General features: G+C 38.7%; 1 protein-coding gene across 8 annotated transcripts in view; it reads left to right on the top strand.

The window, feature by feature from the left end:
• LOC120742847 (complement factor H-like) overlaps positions 1–16,573 on the top strand; it is an 84,116-nt gene extending 67,543 nt beyond the window's left edge. Inside the window, exons 1-14 of one of the 8 annotated variants that reach the window (XM_040046308.1) lie at positions 722–954; positions 7,768–7,950; positions 8,082–8,276; positions 8,404–8,586; positions 9,150–9,317; positions 11,053–11,238; positions 11,370–11,564; positions 11,692–11,874; positions 12,436–12,603; positions 14,334–14,519; positions 14,651–14,845; positions 14,972–15,154; positions 15,780–15,959; positions 16,054–16,573. In XM_040046308.1, coding sequence (XP_039902242.1) covers positions 885–954; positions 7,768–7,950; positions 8,082–8,276; positions 8,404–8,586; positions 9,150–9,317; positions 11,053–11,238; positions 11,370–11,564; positions 11,692–11,874; positions 12,436–12,603; positions 14,334–14,519; positions 14,651–14,845; positions 14,972–15,154; positions 15,780–15,959; positions 16,054–16,241 — 2,463 coding nt within the window. In that variant the 5' untranslated portion in view covers positions 722–884 and the 3' untranslated portion in view covers positions 16,242–16,573. Of the gene's footprint in view, positions 1–721; positions 955–7,764; positions 7,951–8,081; positions 8,277–8,403; positions 8,587–9,149; positions 9,318–11,052; positions 11,239–11,369; positions 11,565–11,691; positions 11,875–12,435; positions 12,604–14,333; positions 14,520–14,650; positions 14,846–14,971; positions 15,155–15,779; positions 15,960–16,053 lie in introns of those variants that run through there. The other 7 variants (XM_040046307.1, XM_040046298.1, XM_040046299.1 and 4 more) reach the window with 7 other exon arrangements.
• Positions 16,574–16,707: the final 134 nt, after the last annotated feature.

Here is a 16,707-nt window from a genome sequence, read left to right as displayed (position 1 = left end):
ATAAAATCAAACCAATGTTTTCTGGAGCAAACACAAAACACAGGAAAACACGTGTTAAAGAGTGAAAACATTGAGCACTGGCCTACTTTCTGTCTTACATTTCTTGGAAAAAAGTGGTGCTGGCAGGGACATGTTTTTGAACTTTCTGTTTACTTTTTCTGTAAAGTATGCTGACAAGAAGTAGAATAAATAGCGTGAGGCCATATTAAGAAACAAAGGCAAATCCTACATTGTTCAACAGCTACATTTTGTTTTAGTAGTTTGCAAGAGGTCAGAGTTCATCACTGTTGATTTCGAATGCAGTTCTCTCCTTTCTTACAAGATTATCCAAGTTTTTCCCAGTTTGTACCTAAGTGTAGTTCAGACTGTTCGTTTATATTCAGACTGCTGTACTTTAAAAAAAAAAGATTCCAACTCAAACCTTGGTAAGGTTAAAAATGTTCTTTGCTCTATTGATTCCTGCAGATGATTAACAGGAACAAAAAATCAAATCAACATTTAGCCATTTATAAATATTTGTGTTTTCACCAACTGGTGAATTGTATTTTTAATGGCATGACATGACCTCATAATAATAATTTATATAACAGCCTGAAAAATCTACTATTTGTCTACTGAGTTATCTAATTATCTAGTTTTTGCAGTTTGTGACTTTGTTATGTGTAATAACATTAGGGAAGCATTATGGTGTTTATAACAGTTTGTTAGGGTCCCACTGTGTCTTTAAAGTGGCAGCATGTGATCACAGTATTTATATCTGTTTCCAGTGAGCCTGAGATTGTTTTTGGAGGCAGGAACAGACTTGTGTAAATCACTGAACAACCTTTTTTTTCTCTGTCTGCAGTGTTTAGTTTTCTTTGAGGGATCAGACGCACAAAGACAACATGCATGCAATAACCAAAAGCAGGATCCTGTTTTTGTGCATATGTTCACTGACGTCAGTGAAGAGCCAAGGTAAGTACTTCAAGTGATTTCAATTATTACATGATGTTTTGATGGTTTTCATGTTAATGTGAATAATGGGAGTTTATCCAGGAGTTGGTGTCATGAACTGGCTGTGTAATGCAGGCAGGGTAGGACTTAAATGCAGACTTACGGAGACAGCACTTAGACCTCCACAATCAGAATCAGAATACTTTATTAATCCCTAAGGAAATTATGTGGGTTACAGTTGCTCTGAGAAGAAATGGTAAAAATAGTAACAGTTGTCACGGCCGAGGCCGCCTCAAAGGGGAAAGGACTCAAATGCAGGACGCCGAACAGCACGTAAGTAGTTTTAGAGACGATGTTTATTTACTCAGTAAGTGTTCATAAACTGGAAAGTGAGGTTAACAAGTGCGAAGTGCCACAACTGAATCAAAGGGGTCTTAAGCAGCCTGGGCTAAGTAAGCAATCTGGTCTTGGTCAGTGGAAACAGCAGTTCCGGGGACTGGGCTGGAGGGAGAGTCACACTGGGTCCAGGGAAAGGGTCAGAGTCGGTCGGTGGTGACGTGGAGGGGTGAGTGGTCCGGGTGTGTGGTCCGAAATTCCTGGCGTGGAGGCAGGGAGGCAGGCAGGTGGTTCGGGTGAACAGCCTGTGGGACTGTCAGGTGGTCCAGCGTCCGGGTTGGAGCTCTTCGGCAGAGATTAGTGTTTGGCAGCTTGGTGTGGCTATGAGAGAAACACATGATGAGACAAGGTAATTCACAAAGCGAGTGCGAAATCACGGTGGTGGCCTGCCCTAACTAGGGTTAGCTGAGAATCTGGCGAAGAGAGGTTGAGTGCGCTGGTCTTATGAGACCCCGGCTAAATTACCCACAGGTGTGAGCAATCAGCAGAACACTGAGGCCCCTCCCAGGGGTGGAGATGCCGGCTCGGAGGGAGACACACTGGCACACACCCGGACCATGATAACAGTAACAGACTAAACTCCAAACAATACATTATGTTGCAGATTTTAATATTAATTAGTCATTGTCAATTGCTGATTTGTCCTGTTCTCATTGTATGACGAATTATGATGGCTGTTTGGTAGCCATTTGCATACTATGCATACTCTCTCTCTCTTCATATGTGTGTGTGTGTTTCTCTGGTGAAATTCAGTATGGTTCCGACAACAGTTTTATGTTGATGTACAATCTTTAATATGGTGTGTGTGTGTGTGTGTGTGTGTGTGTGTGTGTGTGTGTGTGTGTGTGTGTGTGTGTGTGTGTGTGTGTGGAGGGGGGTGGTGAGTGTTTGCCAAGGGCACCAGACAGGCTAGGACCGCCACTGCTTTGGAGTACGGCAATCCAAAATGTGACAGTAAAGCAAAGATTGCTTTTAGAAGCGCCTTCTTTCAGCAGTTAAATAGTAACAGCCAAACAATCACCAACCACCTGATAGAGAATAGAGCAGCAACTCTGAAATTGAACTTCTAAAATTGTAATTAATAAGAAAACATTGCAGCTACTTTGCTGGTTTTGCCAGTAAAGCGATCGCTTTCACTTTATCAGAAATCTTCCTTTTACAACAGGTTAATCAGCAATTACCTTTTATGTACACTTTCTTTTTTTTTTTTTAATTTATGTTTTATTAGTTTTCTTATTTATACAACATGTACAACAAATTCAACTTAATCACCGTGGGGGGAAAAGCAAGGCAAAACAAAACAACAACAAAAGAGACAAACGGACCAAAACAAAAACAAACACAAAAACAAACGAAACAAACCAAGAAATAAAATGACATTATACAAAATCGGGCCTCCCATTTTGTACTTATTTCAACCATTTCAACCAATATTCTTCAATATCCGCCTGGCACTTTAGCCTAAAAGTTATTCTATATCACATCAATCCATTCATCTATAGTAGGAGTATCCTCTTTAAGCCAAAGGCGAGTTATGGCCTTTTTGGAAGCTACCGACAGCACACTGAACAAATATTTATCCGGTTTGCATAGATTAAGACTCTCTAAGTTGCCTAGGTACAATAATGCAAAATGAAATTGTATTTTCTTTTGGAAGATTGTTTCCATGACCTTATGTTTTTCTTTCCAAAATGGAACCACACGGGGACATTCCCAAAAAATGTGGAAATGATTTGCTGTTGCATGTCCACAATGCCTTCAGCATGTTGTATTCTGAGAATAATTGGATTTTCGAGCTGGGGTAATAAAATAACGAATTACATTCTTCCAACTGAATTCCCTCCATGAGGGGGAGCTTGTTACTGACCACTGCTGCCTACAGATCCCATCCCATTCCTCTCCTGTTAGGGATAGGTTGCTCTCTGTTTCCCATCTTGCTTTAACATATCTTGTATCGTCACCCCGTAGATTGATCAGTGAACAATATAATTTGGAAATAATTTTTTGATAGGGTGCATCTCTATATGCATTCTCGAATATATATATAATCTCTTCCTTCCCAGTCGATAACTGAGGATTTTTTAACTTTTTATTCAGGAAGTCCCTCAGTTGCAAGCAGTGTTGGGAAGGTTACTTTTAAAATGTATTCCATTACAGAATACAGAATACATGCCCTAAAATGTATTCTGTAACGTATTCCGTTACGTTACTCAATGACAGTAACGTATTCTGAATACTTTTGATTACTTAATATATTATCATGCTTTTTACAACAACGTGAATGTACTATTGCTGTGTGATTTATTACTATTACTGAAGGTCCGCGACTCCGAACTGTAGTAAAGGGACCTCTGACTAATACGGCGGGGTCCCTGTCGGCTCGTAGCCGAAAAATAGCTTTACTTTGTTGTGTGGGTCAACTTTTCTTGCCAGAGACAGAGAGAGGCGTTGAAAGGCTGCTCCAACGGAACTTATTGTTTCGGAGGAAAACACGAACACGGTGTACAGTCGAGTCTTAATAGCGTACTTACAACTGGGCTCGTCAGGCACTCTTCTTGGCTGAAGTGGTTATTATTATATTTACATGCTTCCAGCTCCCGTTTTTGCTCGATGACAACTCATACCTTTCCACTCCCCTTTTTCTCCCTCCTCGCTCACAGACCCATAACGTGTATGGCAGTCCATTCTCCCTGCAACACGGACTACACTGCCCATGATGCTACATTCTTTAGAGCTATGCTTGTAGCATTCTGCCTGTTAGCTTAGCACAACAACAACGAAAAGGCACTCTCTCTCCCAGGAAACACACAGTCGCAGAGAGAGAGAGAGAGCGTTGCCCTGTAACCATGGCAACCGTAACGCTGCGCCTGGAACAACAGAACGTAGCTGTCAAACAAAACCCAACAGTCCTGACCTGCGACAAAATGAAACAGGGAAGTACCGCAGTGTAATCCATTTATTTCAACAAAGTAACTGTATTCTGAATACCACCCTTTTAAACGGTAACTGTAACGGAATACAGTTACTCATATTTTGTATTTTAAATATGTAACGGCAGTACATGTATTCCGTTACTCCCCAACACTGGTTGCAAGTATCTAAAAAAATCTTGATTTTGCAACCCAAACTTTTTCTTAAGGTCCTGGAAACTCATCACTTTTCCATTTTTCAACAAGCTACTGTATGTGGTGAAACCTTTATTTGCCCATGTTTTGAATGTCGAGTCGATCTTACTAGGCAAAAATTCTGGGTCATATGCAAACCACTTAAGGAATCCGGCCCTCTGGTTTAATTGATACTTTTTAAGTACTCTTTCCCATATCTTTAATGAACTTACTATAAGGGTTGCCCTTGCCCTATATCCCTGTATCCATTGATAAGTTTATGCCCAGATATTTGATAGTTCTTTTGTCCCAGCTTAGTTTGCATTTGCTGAGCAGATTTTTTTGGGGGGGGGGGCTATAAAAGCTACTAAGAACTTGGGTTTTTTGTATATTCAATTTATATCCCGACTCGAGTATAGCCCATACTCCTTTAACACTGACATGAGCTCCATAAGTGATTCAGTAGGTTTTGATAAGTAAACCAAAACATCATCTGCGAACAAGGCCAATTTCTGCTCACTTCCAGCAATATTAATCCCTTTTATTTTACCATTCTGCCTGATCCTTTGAGCCAATGGCTCTATAAAAATAGCAAATAAGAGTGGACTCAGTGGGCATCCTTGTCTTGTGGACCTTTCAAGCTTAAAAGCATCTGAAAGTTCACCGTTAATCTTTATTTTTACAGTTGGGCTATTATACAAAGCCCTCAATATTGTAATGATGGACCCATTAAACCCAAATCTAAGCATTGCTTGGAATAAAAATTCCCATCTCACAGACTCGAAAGCTTTTTCAGCATCTAGACTCAATAATATAGCTGGTATTTTATTTAGATTAATATGTCTAATAATTTGCAGAGTTCTCTTAACACTATCGTGGGTTTGGTGCGACCTAACAAATCCAGTTTGGTCTAGACCCTTCAAGTCTCCGTGCTATGATTGACGTAAACAATTTGTAATCTACATTTAATACACTTATTGGCCTGTAGTTGGAACATTCTAGTTTCGTAAGTAGCCAATTAAATGTTTTAAGTAAGACCGGTGTCAAAGGTTCCCCTAATTTCTTATACCACTCCGCAGTAAAACCATCTGTACCTGGAGATTTGTTTGCCTTAAGTTTTCCAATCGCCATGTGAAGTTCTTCCCTTGTAATTTGCTTCACTAATGATTTGTTTTCTTCTACTGTAAGTTTAGGGAGGTGTAACATGTCAAGCAAACTCTCCATTTGATCATCGTTGTTTGTGGGTGGTTGTGAATATAATTTTTCATAGTATCTCTTAAAGCAATCCTTAATTTCCTCTATACCCTGCATTTCCATTTTGGTTTCCGGGTCCCTTATCCTGTACATTGTTCTTTCTGCTTGTTGTTTCCTTAATCTATATGCCAATTGTTTCATATATTTAGCTCCCCCCTCATAATATCTTTGTTTGGTCAACATTAATTTCGTTTGGATGTCATGAGTGTATATCTCATTAATTAAATTTCTCTTCTTTGCCATTTCTAATTTTGTCTTAGTATTTTTATGTGTGGCCTCTAATTACAATAGTTCCAACTGCAACTTCTGGAATCTTGCAACTTTGGATTTTTTAATATTGGAGGTTATAGCAATAACTTTTCCTCTCATCACTGCTTTGCACGCATCCCACAAAATCGGTGGGGGTAACTCATCTTTATCATTGAATTCCAGGTATTCAGCAATGTCTTTTGTCAACTGTTCACATGTCCGTTCATTCAGTATACTAGAATTTAATTTCCAGTTGGTTATTTTTCTCCTTTGAGTAGAGTTTAAAGATAAATATTGAGGGCAATGATTGAAAGGTCCATTGGCCCAATATGGCACTCGTGTATTTTGTTCATATCAGTACCAAAAGTGAGGAAGTAGTCTATTCTCAAATAAGTTGCATGTGGAGATGAATGGTAAGTATAGTTCCTTGCCGTTGGATTAAGATGCCTCCAAGTATCCACCAATCCCATCTCCTCTATCAGAAGGTTCAGTTTTCTAGTTAGTTTTTATGATTGAGATATTCTCTTCCCCGATGCGTCCAGATGTGGTTTTAATGTAATATTAAGGTCTCCTCCGCAGACAAGTAATCCCTGTGCCTCTGTCACTACTTTCTCGAGTACTTGCCTATAGAAATCAAATGTGGAACCTGGAGGAATATAAACATTATAGAACGTGATCAATTCCCCATCCAATTTGCCCTGTACCAGGATAAATCTGACTTATCTATCCCTAATTGTAGCAAAGTGTTCAAGAATGACCATCCCTGATATTAAAATAACCCCCCCTCTTGTATGTCTTAAACCATTTGAAGAGTAATAAGCGTGCTTGAAACCTTGTCTCTTAAGTGTCTCGTGCTCAAGGCCCACCAAATGTGTCTCTTGTAGAAATGCCACATCAATATCCTCTCTTTTCGGTTTACTAAGAATTTTTCCCTGCTTTGTCGGGCTTTGGAGTCCATTTACGTTAAGTGAGAGTACCTTTAACATTTGGCTTTATTATACCGCCAGACAGAACCATGAATGTGCATTCCAAATGTCACTGAAATAAAACATTGTGCCCCCACTGTTAACACAAAACTAAGATAAGTACACAAAAACAATAGAACCAATATTTATTTATTTCCTATCTTATTCATAGCCTTTTCCTTTTTTGTTTTCTTTAGGTCACGAGCAGTTGTCCAAGCATTTCACTACATATCATACTGTGTATGACTGTGTACGTGACAAATAAAATTTGAATTTGAATTTGAATTTAGAGTCGTCCATATACTCAGGATCATTCGACCCCTTTAGGTCCCTGTTGGGGAGAGGAGAGAAAAGACCCACCTTACGGAGGGGGCTCTCCCTAGTGTTGTGGCGACTGTCCAACTGGTACATCCCACTTACACTAGATGAGTCCAACATATATGGTAGCTTATAAATCTGATCAACTGAACTATCAACATACCGACTTGGACACAATGAAACCAAATAGAGCATATTACCTTCTTATTTAGACTGCTTGCCTGTGAGTGTAGCTCCTATCCTCCTTGTCATTCATATTTAGTAGTCTCTTCTATATTCCCGCAGTTTGCGTCGGACTCGAGTTTCCATTCGTGGCCCTCTGTCCCTCTCCATATCCACTCCTTGCCATGAAAATGCGTTACATACTTTCTCTTCGGTGCTGGGTCCCGAGTTTGCGCGTGTGGGGACCACCTCTATGCCCCGTGTTCTCAGATCCTCCGCTGCGTCCTCTGCGTCCTCGTAAGACCGCGGACCGGTGCTCCAGTATGTACACTTTCATGACCAATTGTTGCAGTTGTATTCATTACTTTGACTTTCCTCTTCAGCAGTTTCAACATGTGAAGCACCGGTGATTGAAAATGGTTTTGTACCTGGAGATATCAAAGAGTACAATGAACGTGAAATCCTAAACTTTGAATGCAATCCTCAACATAAACGTGCTCAAGAATTACCTTCAAGGTGCACAAAGACAGGAGACAGAGCAGAGTGGATCCCCACACCTGAATGTGAAGGTAAACATAAATTACATACAGTTTATACATTAAATGCCACTGACTAGTGAGATCTGGAGCTGGATGTTATGGTATTGCTCTGTCTTGGTACAACACACTAACTCATGTGCTGCATTTCCCATCATATGCAGAAATAAAATGTGAGCTGACACTGCCACCACTCCAAGGAACCACATATGAACCTGCTCATAGAAGTAGGTTTTCACCTGGTGAAACGGTAACAGTTACATGTGAGGAGAGATACTGGATTTGGAGAACCCGCACGCGCTCAGTTGAGACTACTTGCAATGAGGATGAACAGTGGTCTGTCAGACCAGTATGTCAAGGTATAAAACTACAAAAGCTTCAGACACATATTCTAAGCTCACTGTTCTTTGCTTTCATGTAGTTCAATCAGCCATGAGGATGATGAACAATTTTTTTGAAGATTATCCAGTCTTTCTTTCTTTACAGAGGTTACATGTATCCGTCCACAAGATAGACTTTTGTCCTACTGGGAGGCGTCTTGGCGTGATGAGACAAAGAAATTGGGTGATACTGTCAGGTACACATGTAGATCAGGATACAAGAGGAAAGATGGCGTCACTCGGGCCACATGCACCAGAGATGGATGGGAACCAAATCCACTTTGTGAAGGTATGGTGAAGTTTAGTTCACTTTTCTTCTAATTCTGACAGGATCGTTTTTAATTTCTTTAATATTAGTCCATATTTGAGAAAACAGGAGAGAACTGCAGAATGTCTTTGGTCAAACAGAAGCCTCAAAGGATCATTCAGTCATAGAGTAAAATCTTGCGAACCAGCAATATAAATTTTAGAGACTCTGTGTGATAGTTCATAGTGAGAGAAAATGGTAATAACATTCATTTTTTTGTTTATTTGTGTACTAACCAAGCACTAACCGAAAGAGTGTACAAATACTCACTGGATACTATTTTCTGTACAAACTGCAAGAAACATTTCTACTGCCACAACAACTTTCAGCTGGATGTTGAATCCACAACTGAACATTTTTCTTTTCCTTTGACTGAACATATTCAAATATAAAATACAGAACTGTTAAATGGAATCACATTTACACTGGGGAGCTGCTGCTTTTACTTGAATGTTATATGAAAGTATCTGAATGTTTTACATGACAAAATTATCTGAATCAAAGTAAACGCAGAAGCTTAATAAATGTGGTTTTGTTCCTTTCAGAGATAAACTGCAGGAGGAAACAGTTTAATAATGCAGATATTACTGGAAAAATTCAGGCTGAATACAGGTACAACGAGCATGTCCAGTATAACTGCAAGAGAGGTTATGAAGGAAGGTTCACTCTGACCTGTAGAGAAGATGGCTGGCATGGGTCTAATGAATGTACAGGTAAGAAAATGCAATAAACTTAAAAGGATACATTTATTCAGTTATTCAAGGACTACTGTTTTTCATGACAAATATAAATGTTGTAAACAACTGATGACAAAAGACAAATGTATAAACTCTGTATAAAAGGTGAGCATTGCTTTCAGGACTGAAAAGTGAAGCTAATATGAAAGTTCAGTCAACATGAATTCTCTCAAATCGGGGAACTTGCAGAAAAGCATCTGGTTCTACAGAAGTCTATTGAAAAATATCTTTAGATCCCTTGATGAGCTCATAAACATTTTTCTTTTGTGAAGCTCATATATATCAAAGAGTAACTGTTAAGAAATATATTCTAAAACACTTCTTCAGTAAAGACTCAGAAGTTAAACACACAGAACTTCTTTCTAGCAAGGCCAGCCTCCAGAACTGAGACTCGCTGAGAAACTGCCCCGGTCTTTATTTATACTTCAGTGAGCGTTTGTTCTTTACATTAGAATGTGGAGGTGTGTGTGTGTGTGTGTGTGTGTGTGTGTGTGTGTGTGTGTGTGTGTGTGTGTGTGTGTGTGTGTGTGTGGTGCTGCTGATCAAAAGGTCATATAACATAAAAGCACAAAAGGAAACATCCTTGGTCAGGAAGAGGGTAGTCTCCCCCTCACCCTAAATGGTTCACCCTAGATAACACAGTGAAGAAGTCCAGCAGTTCATCTAAACAAAAGGCACTTAGACTAAAACAGACATAGCTACGTTAAAACAATAAAACAAGGTACGACCTCTCCCCATGCTTCCAGAATGTGGGGGTGGACGCTAAAACACCTTGAAGTGTTACAGGCCCCCTAGGATGAGACATTCTTTCACTATGCCACCAACTAAACACTGATGATTACATGCAGTATTCTACCATATACAAACTTATATAATTAAAAAATAATACTGACTTCTAAGTACAATTTCCTATTGACAGTAACATGCATTTTCCTTGGCAATGATGTCATCGCCTTGTCCATCGTCTTCGGGGATTTCTTGTCCTGAAAATAAAGTAAAGGTTATACTTTCCACACATACAAATCTGCTTGGGGTTCACTCGGATCCCAGTGCAATACATTTTGTCATCAGATGGTTAGAGCAAGGTTTCGTGCGAAGGTACTGATTTTTTTTTTTTTTTGACAGCGCTAACTTATCCAAAAAGAATTTCTATGGTATTGCACCAGGTGGCACACGTCAAGCAGACATCAAAGAAGTATAACAGGAATAGCAAGTAGGCCTTTGGGTCTCCGGTTGTCCATGTCTGCATCAGAGTATAACTTAGGTTTAACACACACATATGTATTTACAAACCTAAATATGGAAAGTTGGAACACTGCATAAAATGTCAATACAAAGACAAGTCAATGATTTACAAGGCTCATATTTTAGTCACAATAGAACACAATCTAGATAGAAATCAATCTACCCAGTGAATTGAATTATTGGACTTTGAAGTTTGGTTTATTTAAAGTATCTGTTTGAATCCGGAACCAACCAACAATCACCAACCACCTGAAAGAGAATAGAGCAGCAACTTTGAAATTGAACTTTTAAAATTGTAATTAATAAGAAAACATTGCAGCTGCTTTGCTGATTTTGCCAGTAAAACGATCGCTTTCACTTTATCAGAAATCTTCCTTTCACAACAGGTTAATCAGCAATTACCTTTATGTACACTTTCATGACCAATTGTTGCAGTTGTATTCATTACTTTGACTTTCCTCTTCAGCAGTTTCAACATGTGAAGTACCGGTGATTGAAAATGGTTTTGTACCTGGAGATATCAAAGAGTACAATGAACGTGAAATCCTAAACTTTGAATGCAATCCTCAACATAAACGTGCTCAAGAATTACCTTCAAGGTGCACAAAGACAGGAGACAGAGCAGAGTGGATCCCCACACCTGAATGTGAAGGTAAACATAAATTACATACAGTTTATACATTAAATGCCACTGACTAGTGAGATCTGGAGCTGGATGTTATGGTATTGCTCTGTCTTGGTACAACACACTAACTCATGTGCTGCATTTCCCATCATATGCAGAAATAAAATGTGAGCTGACACTGCCACCACTCCAAGGAACCACATATGAACCTGCTCATAGAAGTAGGTTTTCACCTGGTGAAACGGTAACAGTTACATGTGAGGAGAGATACTGGATTGGGAGAACCCGCACGCGCTCAGTTGAGACTACTTGCATTGAGAATGAACAGTGGTCTGTCAGACCAGTATGTCAAGGTATAAAACTACAAAAGCTTTAGACACATATTCTAAGCTCACTGTTCTTTGCTTTCATGTAGTTCAATCAGCCATGAGGATGATGAACAATTTTTTTGAAGATTATCCAGTCTTTCTTTCTTTACAGAGGTTACATGTATCCGTCCACAAGAGAGACTTTTTTACTACTGGGAGGCGTCTTGGCGTGATGAGACAAAGAAATTGGGTGATACTGTCAGGTACACATGTAGATCAGGATACAAGAGGAAAGATGGCGTCACTCGGGCCACATGCACCAGAGATGGATGGGAACCAAATCCACTTTGTGAAGGTATGGTGAAGTTTAGTTCACTTTTCTTCTAATTCTGACAGGATCGTTTTTAATTTCTTTAATATTAGTCCATATTTGAGAAAACAGGAGAGAACTGCAGAATGTCTTTGGTCAAACAGAAGCCTCAAAGGATCATTCAGTCATAGAGTAAAATCTTGCGAACCAGCAATATAAATTTTAGAGACTCTGTGATAGTTCATAGTGAGAGAAAATGGTAATAACATTCATTTTTTTGTTTATTTGTGTACTAACCAAGCACTAACCGAAAGAGTGTACAAATACTCACTGGATACTATTTTCTGTACAAACTGCAAGAAACATTTCTACTGCCACAACAACTTTCAGCTGGATGTTGAATCCACAACTGAACATTTTTCTTTTCCTTTGACTGAACATATTCAAATATAAAATACAGAACTGTTAAATGGAATCACATTTACACTGGGGAGCTGCTGCTTTTACTTGAATGTTATATGAAAGTATCTGAATGTTTTACATGACAAAATTATCTGAATCAAAGTAAACGCAGAAGCTTAATAAATGTGGTTTTGTTCCTTTCAGAGATAAAATGCAGGAGGAAACAGTTTAATAATGCAGATATTACTGGAAAAATTCAGGCTGAATACAGGTACAACGAGCATGTCCAGTATAACTGCAAGAGAGGTTATGAAGGAAGGTTCACTCTGACCTGTAGAGAAGATGGCTGGCATGGGTCTAATGAATGTACAGGTAAGAAAATGCAATAAACTTAAAAGGATACATTTATTCAGTTATTCAAGGACTACTGTTTTTCATGACAAATATAAATGTTGTAAACAACTGATGACAAAAGACAAATGTATAAACTCTGTATAAAAGGTGAGCATTGCTTTCAGGACTGAAAAGTGAAGCTAATATGAAAGTTCAGTCAACATGAATTCTCTCAAATCGGGGAACTTGCAGAAAAGCATCTGGTTCTACAGAAGTCTATTGAAAAATATCTTTAGATCCCTTGATGAGCTCATAAACATTTTTCTTTTGTGAAGCTCATATATATCAAAGAGTAACTGTTAAGAAATATATTCTAAAACACTTCTTCAGTAAAGACTCAGAAGTTAAACACACAGAACTTCTTGCTAGCAAGGCCAGCCTCCAGAACTGAGACTCGCTGAGAAACTGCCCCGGTCTTTATTTATACTTCAGTGAGCGTTTGTTCTTTACATTAGAATGTGGAGGTGTACGTGTGTGTGTGTGTGTGTGTGTGTGTGTGTGTGTGTGTGTGTGTGTGTGTGTGTGTGTGTGTGGTGCTGCTGATCAAAAGGTCATATAACATAAAAGCACAAAAGGAAACATCCTTGGTCAGGAAGAGGGTAGTCTCCCCCTCACCCTAAATGGTTCACCCTAGATAACACAGTGAAGAAGTCCAGCAGTTCATCTAAACAAAAGGCACTTAGACTAAAACAGACATAGCTACGTTAAAACAATAAAACAAGGTACGACCTCTCCCCATGCTTCCAGAATGTGGGGGTGGACGCTAAAACACCTTGAAGTGTTACAGGCCCCCTAGGATGAGACATTCTTTCACTATGCCACCAACTAAACACTGATGATTACATGCAGTATTCTACCATATACAAACTTATATAATTAAAAAATAATACTGACTTCTAAGTACAATTTCCTATTGACAGTAACATGCATTTTCCTTGGCAATGATGTCATCGCCTTGTCCATCGTCTTCGGGGATTTCTTGTCCTGAAAATAAAGTAAAGGTTATACTTTCCACACATACAAATCTGCTTGGGGTTCACTCGGATCCCAGTGCAATACATTTTGTCATCAGATGGTTAGAGCAAGGTTTCGTGCGAAGGTACTGATTTTTTTTTTTTGACAGCGCTAACTTATCCAAAAAGAATTTCTATGGTATTGCACCAGGTGGCACACGTCAAGCAGACATCAAAGAAGTATAACAGGAATAGCAAGTAGGCCTTTGGGTCTCCGGTTGTCCATGTCTGCATCAGAGTATAACTTAGGTTTAACACACACATATGTATTTACAAACCTAAATATGGAAAGTTGGAACACTGCATAAAATGTCAATACAAAGACAAGTCAATGATTTACAAGGCTCATATTTTAGTCACAATGGAACACAATCTAGATAGAAATCAATCTACCCAGTGAATTGAATTATTGGACTTTGAAGTTTGGTTTATTTAAAGTATCTGTTTGAATCCGGGACCAACCAACAATCACAAACCACCTGAAAGAGAATAGAGCAGCAACTTTGAAATTGAACTTTTAAAATTGTAATTAATAAGAAAACATTGCAGCTGCTTTGCTGATTTTGCCAGTAAAACGATCGCTTTCACTTTATCAGAAATCTTCCTTTCACAACAGGTTAATCAGCAATTACCTTTATGTACACTTTCATGACCAATTGTTGCAGTTGTATTCATTACTTTGACTTTCCTCTCCAGCAGTTTCAACATGTGAAGCACCGGTGATTGAAAATGGTTTTGTACCTGGAGATATCAAAGAGTACAATGAACGTGAAATCCTAAACTTTGAATGCAATCCTCAACATAAACGTGCTCAAGAATTACCTTCAAGGTGCACAAAGACAGGAGACAGAGCAGAGTGGATCCCCACACCTGAATGTGAAGGTAAACATAAATTACATACAGTTTATACATTAAATGCCACTGGCTAGTGAGATCTGGAGCTGGATGTTATGGTATTGCTCTGTCTTGGTACAACACACTAACTCATGTGCTGCATTTCCCATCATATGCAGAAATAAAATGTGAGCTGACACTGCCACCACTCCAAGGAACCACATATGAACCTGCTCATAGAAGTAGGTTTTCACCTGGTGAAACGGTAACAGTTACATGTGAGGAGAGATACTGGATTGGGAGAACCCGCACGCGCTCAGTTGAGACTACTTGCAATGAGGATGGACAGTGGTCTGTCAGACCAGTATGTCAAGGTATAAAACTACAAAAGCTTTAGACACATATTCTAAGCTCACTGTTCTTTGCTTTCACGTAGTTCAATCAGCCATGAGGATGATGAACAATTTTTTGAAGATTATCCAGTCTTTCTTTCTTTACAGAGGTTACATGTATCCGTCCACAAGATAGACTTTTGTCCTACTGGGAGGCGTCTTGGCGTGGTGAGACAAAGAAATTGGGTGATACTGTCAGGTACACATGTAGATCAGGATACAAGAGGAAAGATGGCGTCACTCGGGCCACATGCACCAGAGATGGATGGGAACCAAATCCACTTTGTCAAGGTATGGTGAAGTTTAGTTCACTTTTCTTCTACTTCAGATATGATCTCTTTAATTTCCATATTTCAGAAAACTGGACAGAAAATAATCTTTCTTGAATTGAAAGGTACTTTGGTCAAACAGAAGCTTCAAAGGCTCCTCCCAATAAAATCCTTCATTCATACAGTAAGAAAGTGGGAGCCAGCTATATAAAAATTAGAGACTCTGTGTGATAGTTCGTAGTGAGAGAAAATAGCAATAACATTCATTTGCATTTTTTGTGTATTTGTGTACTAGCCAAGCACTAACCAAAGTAGTGTACAAATACTCATTAGATATTATTTTACTACAATTACAGTTTGCAAGTGACATGTACTACCACATCTTTCAGTTGCGTCTTGTTGCATGCAAACTTACCTTATCTTACCCGCATAGTGTTTTGTGGCAGGACAGAACAGTAACAGATAGTATGCTTTACTGCCCAGCAAGTGCAGAAATACAGTGTGAGTTTCTAGATTTTGAATAAGGAAACAGTCTTTTAAGTAAATTAATGAATGGTTAAGAAAATATAACCAGCATACCAAGGTAATGTAGTATCACAGTTGCATGATCATCTTTTTGTCAATCTTGGCTCTTCATTTATTTTCAGAAATTCCACCCTGTGGGATACCTCCAGCTCTTGAGGATGGAGACACCAAGACTGCCATCAAAGAGCATTACAGCCATAATGAAACTATTGAATACATGTGTCAGAGTTACTACATTATGGAGGGAGAGCCTTACAAAACCTGCCTCTATGGTGAATGGACTGGACACATGAGATGCCTCAGTAAGTTACAGTTCTCCCCAATCTTAAGAATAATTTTATCATAATATTCTTTTACATCTTTATCATAATATTCTTATATCTTTGTCTCTTGCAGGGCCTTGCATTGTGAATGAAGATGAAATGAGACAGCATAACATCACCTTGAAATCAAGTGGCACTAAGTATTTAGTTCATGATGAAATAATAGAGTTCAGGTGTACCAGAGGATTATCTACTGGTACTGTGGCAATGCGTCAGAGATGTAATAGTGGTGTGTTAGTCCTACCCACATGCCGAGAGTGAAAAGTTGAAATGATTTCTGATCTTCTGTTTTCAGATGTGGAATAATAAATCACAGATTGTCTGATTTGGTCCGTTTTCTGCTTTCTTCTACTTCACACTAGAAGTAAAACTCATATGTTCATACAGACATGTTTCCCATTTTTTGAAAGTACACTGACCAAAATTAAAATGTATAAATCTAATCCACAAGCATTCTTAAGTAATGCAAGATGTCATGCATTTATTAAAGTAACTCTAACCAGCCAACAAAAACATGTGTTCATAATACAAAACAAGTTTACTTTGTGAAATGTTAAAAGGTACAAAAAATAAAACAATAAAATAAAACAATATGTTTTCAAGACTTTTTCACAAGTTCCTATATCTCACTGAAATGTTGCTCTGTAGCTGATTTCTCGTATTTTAAGTGTGATTAGAAATTTTGACTAGAAACAAGACAAATATACTTGATAAGATTTTGAGTTTT

This window comes from Simochromis diagramma, unplaced genomic scaffold, assembly GCF_900408965.1.
Source record: "Simochromis diagramma unplaced genomic scaffold, fSimDia1.1 OVJJ01000553.1, whole genome shotgun sequence".
NCBI classification, from domain to species: Eukaryota; Metazoa; Chordata; class Actinopteri; order Cichliformes; family Cichlidae; genus Simochromis; species Simochromis diagramma.
Note: the sequence above shows the minus strand (reverse complement) of the source record. Positions and strands in the feature narration are given on the sequence as shown.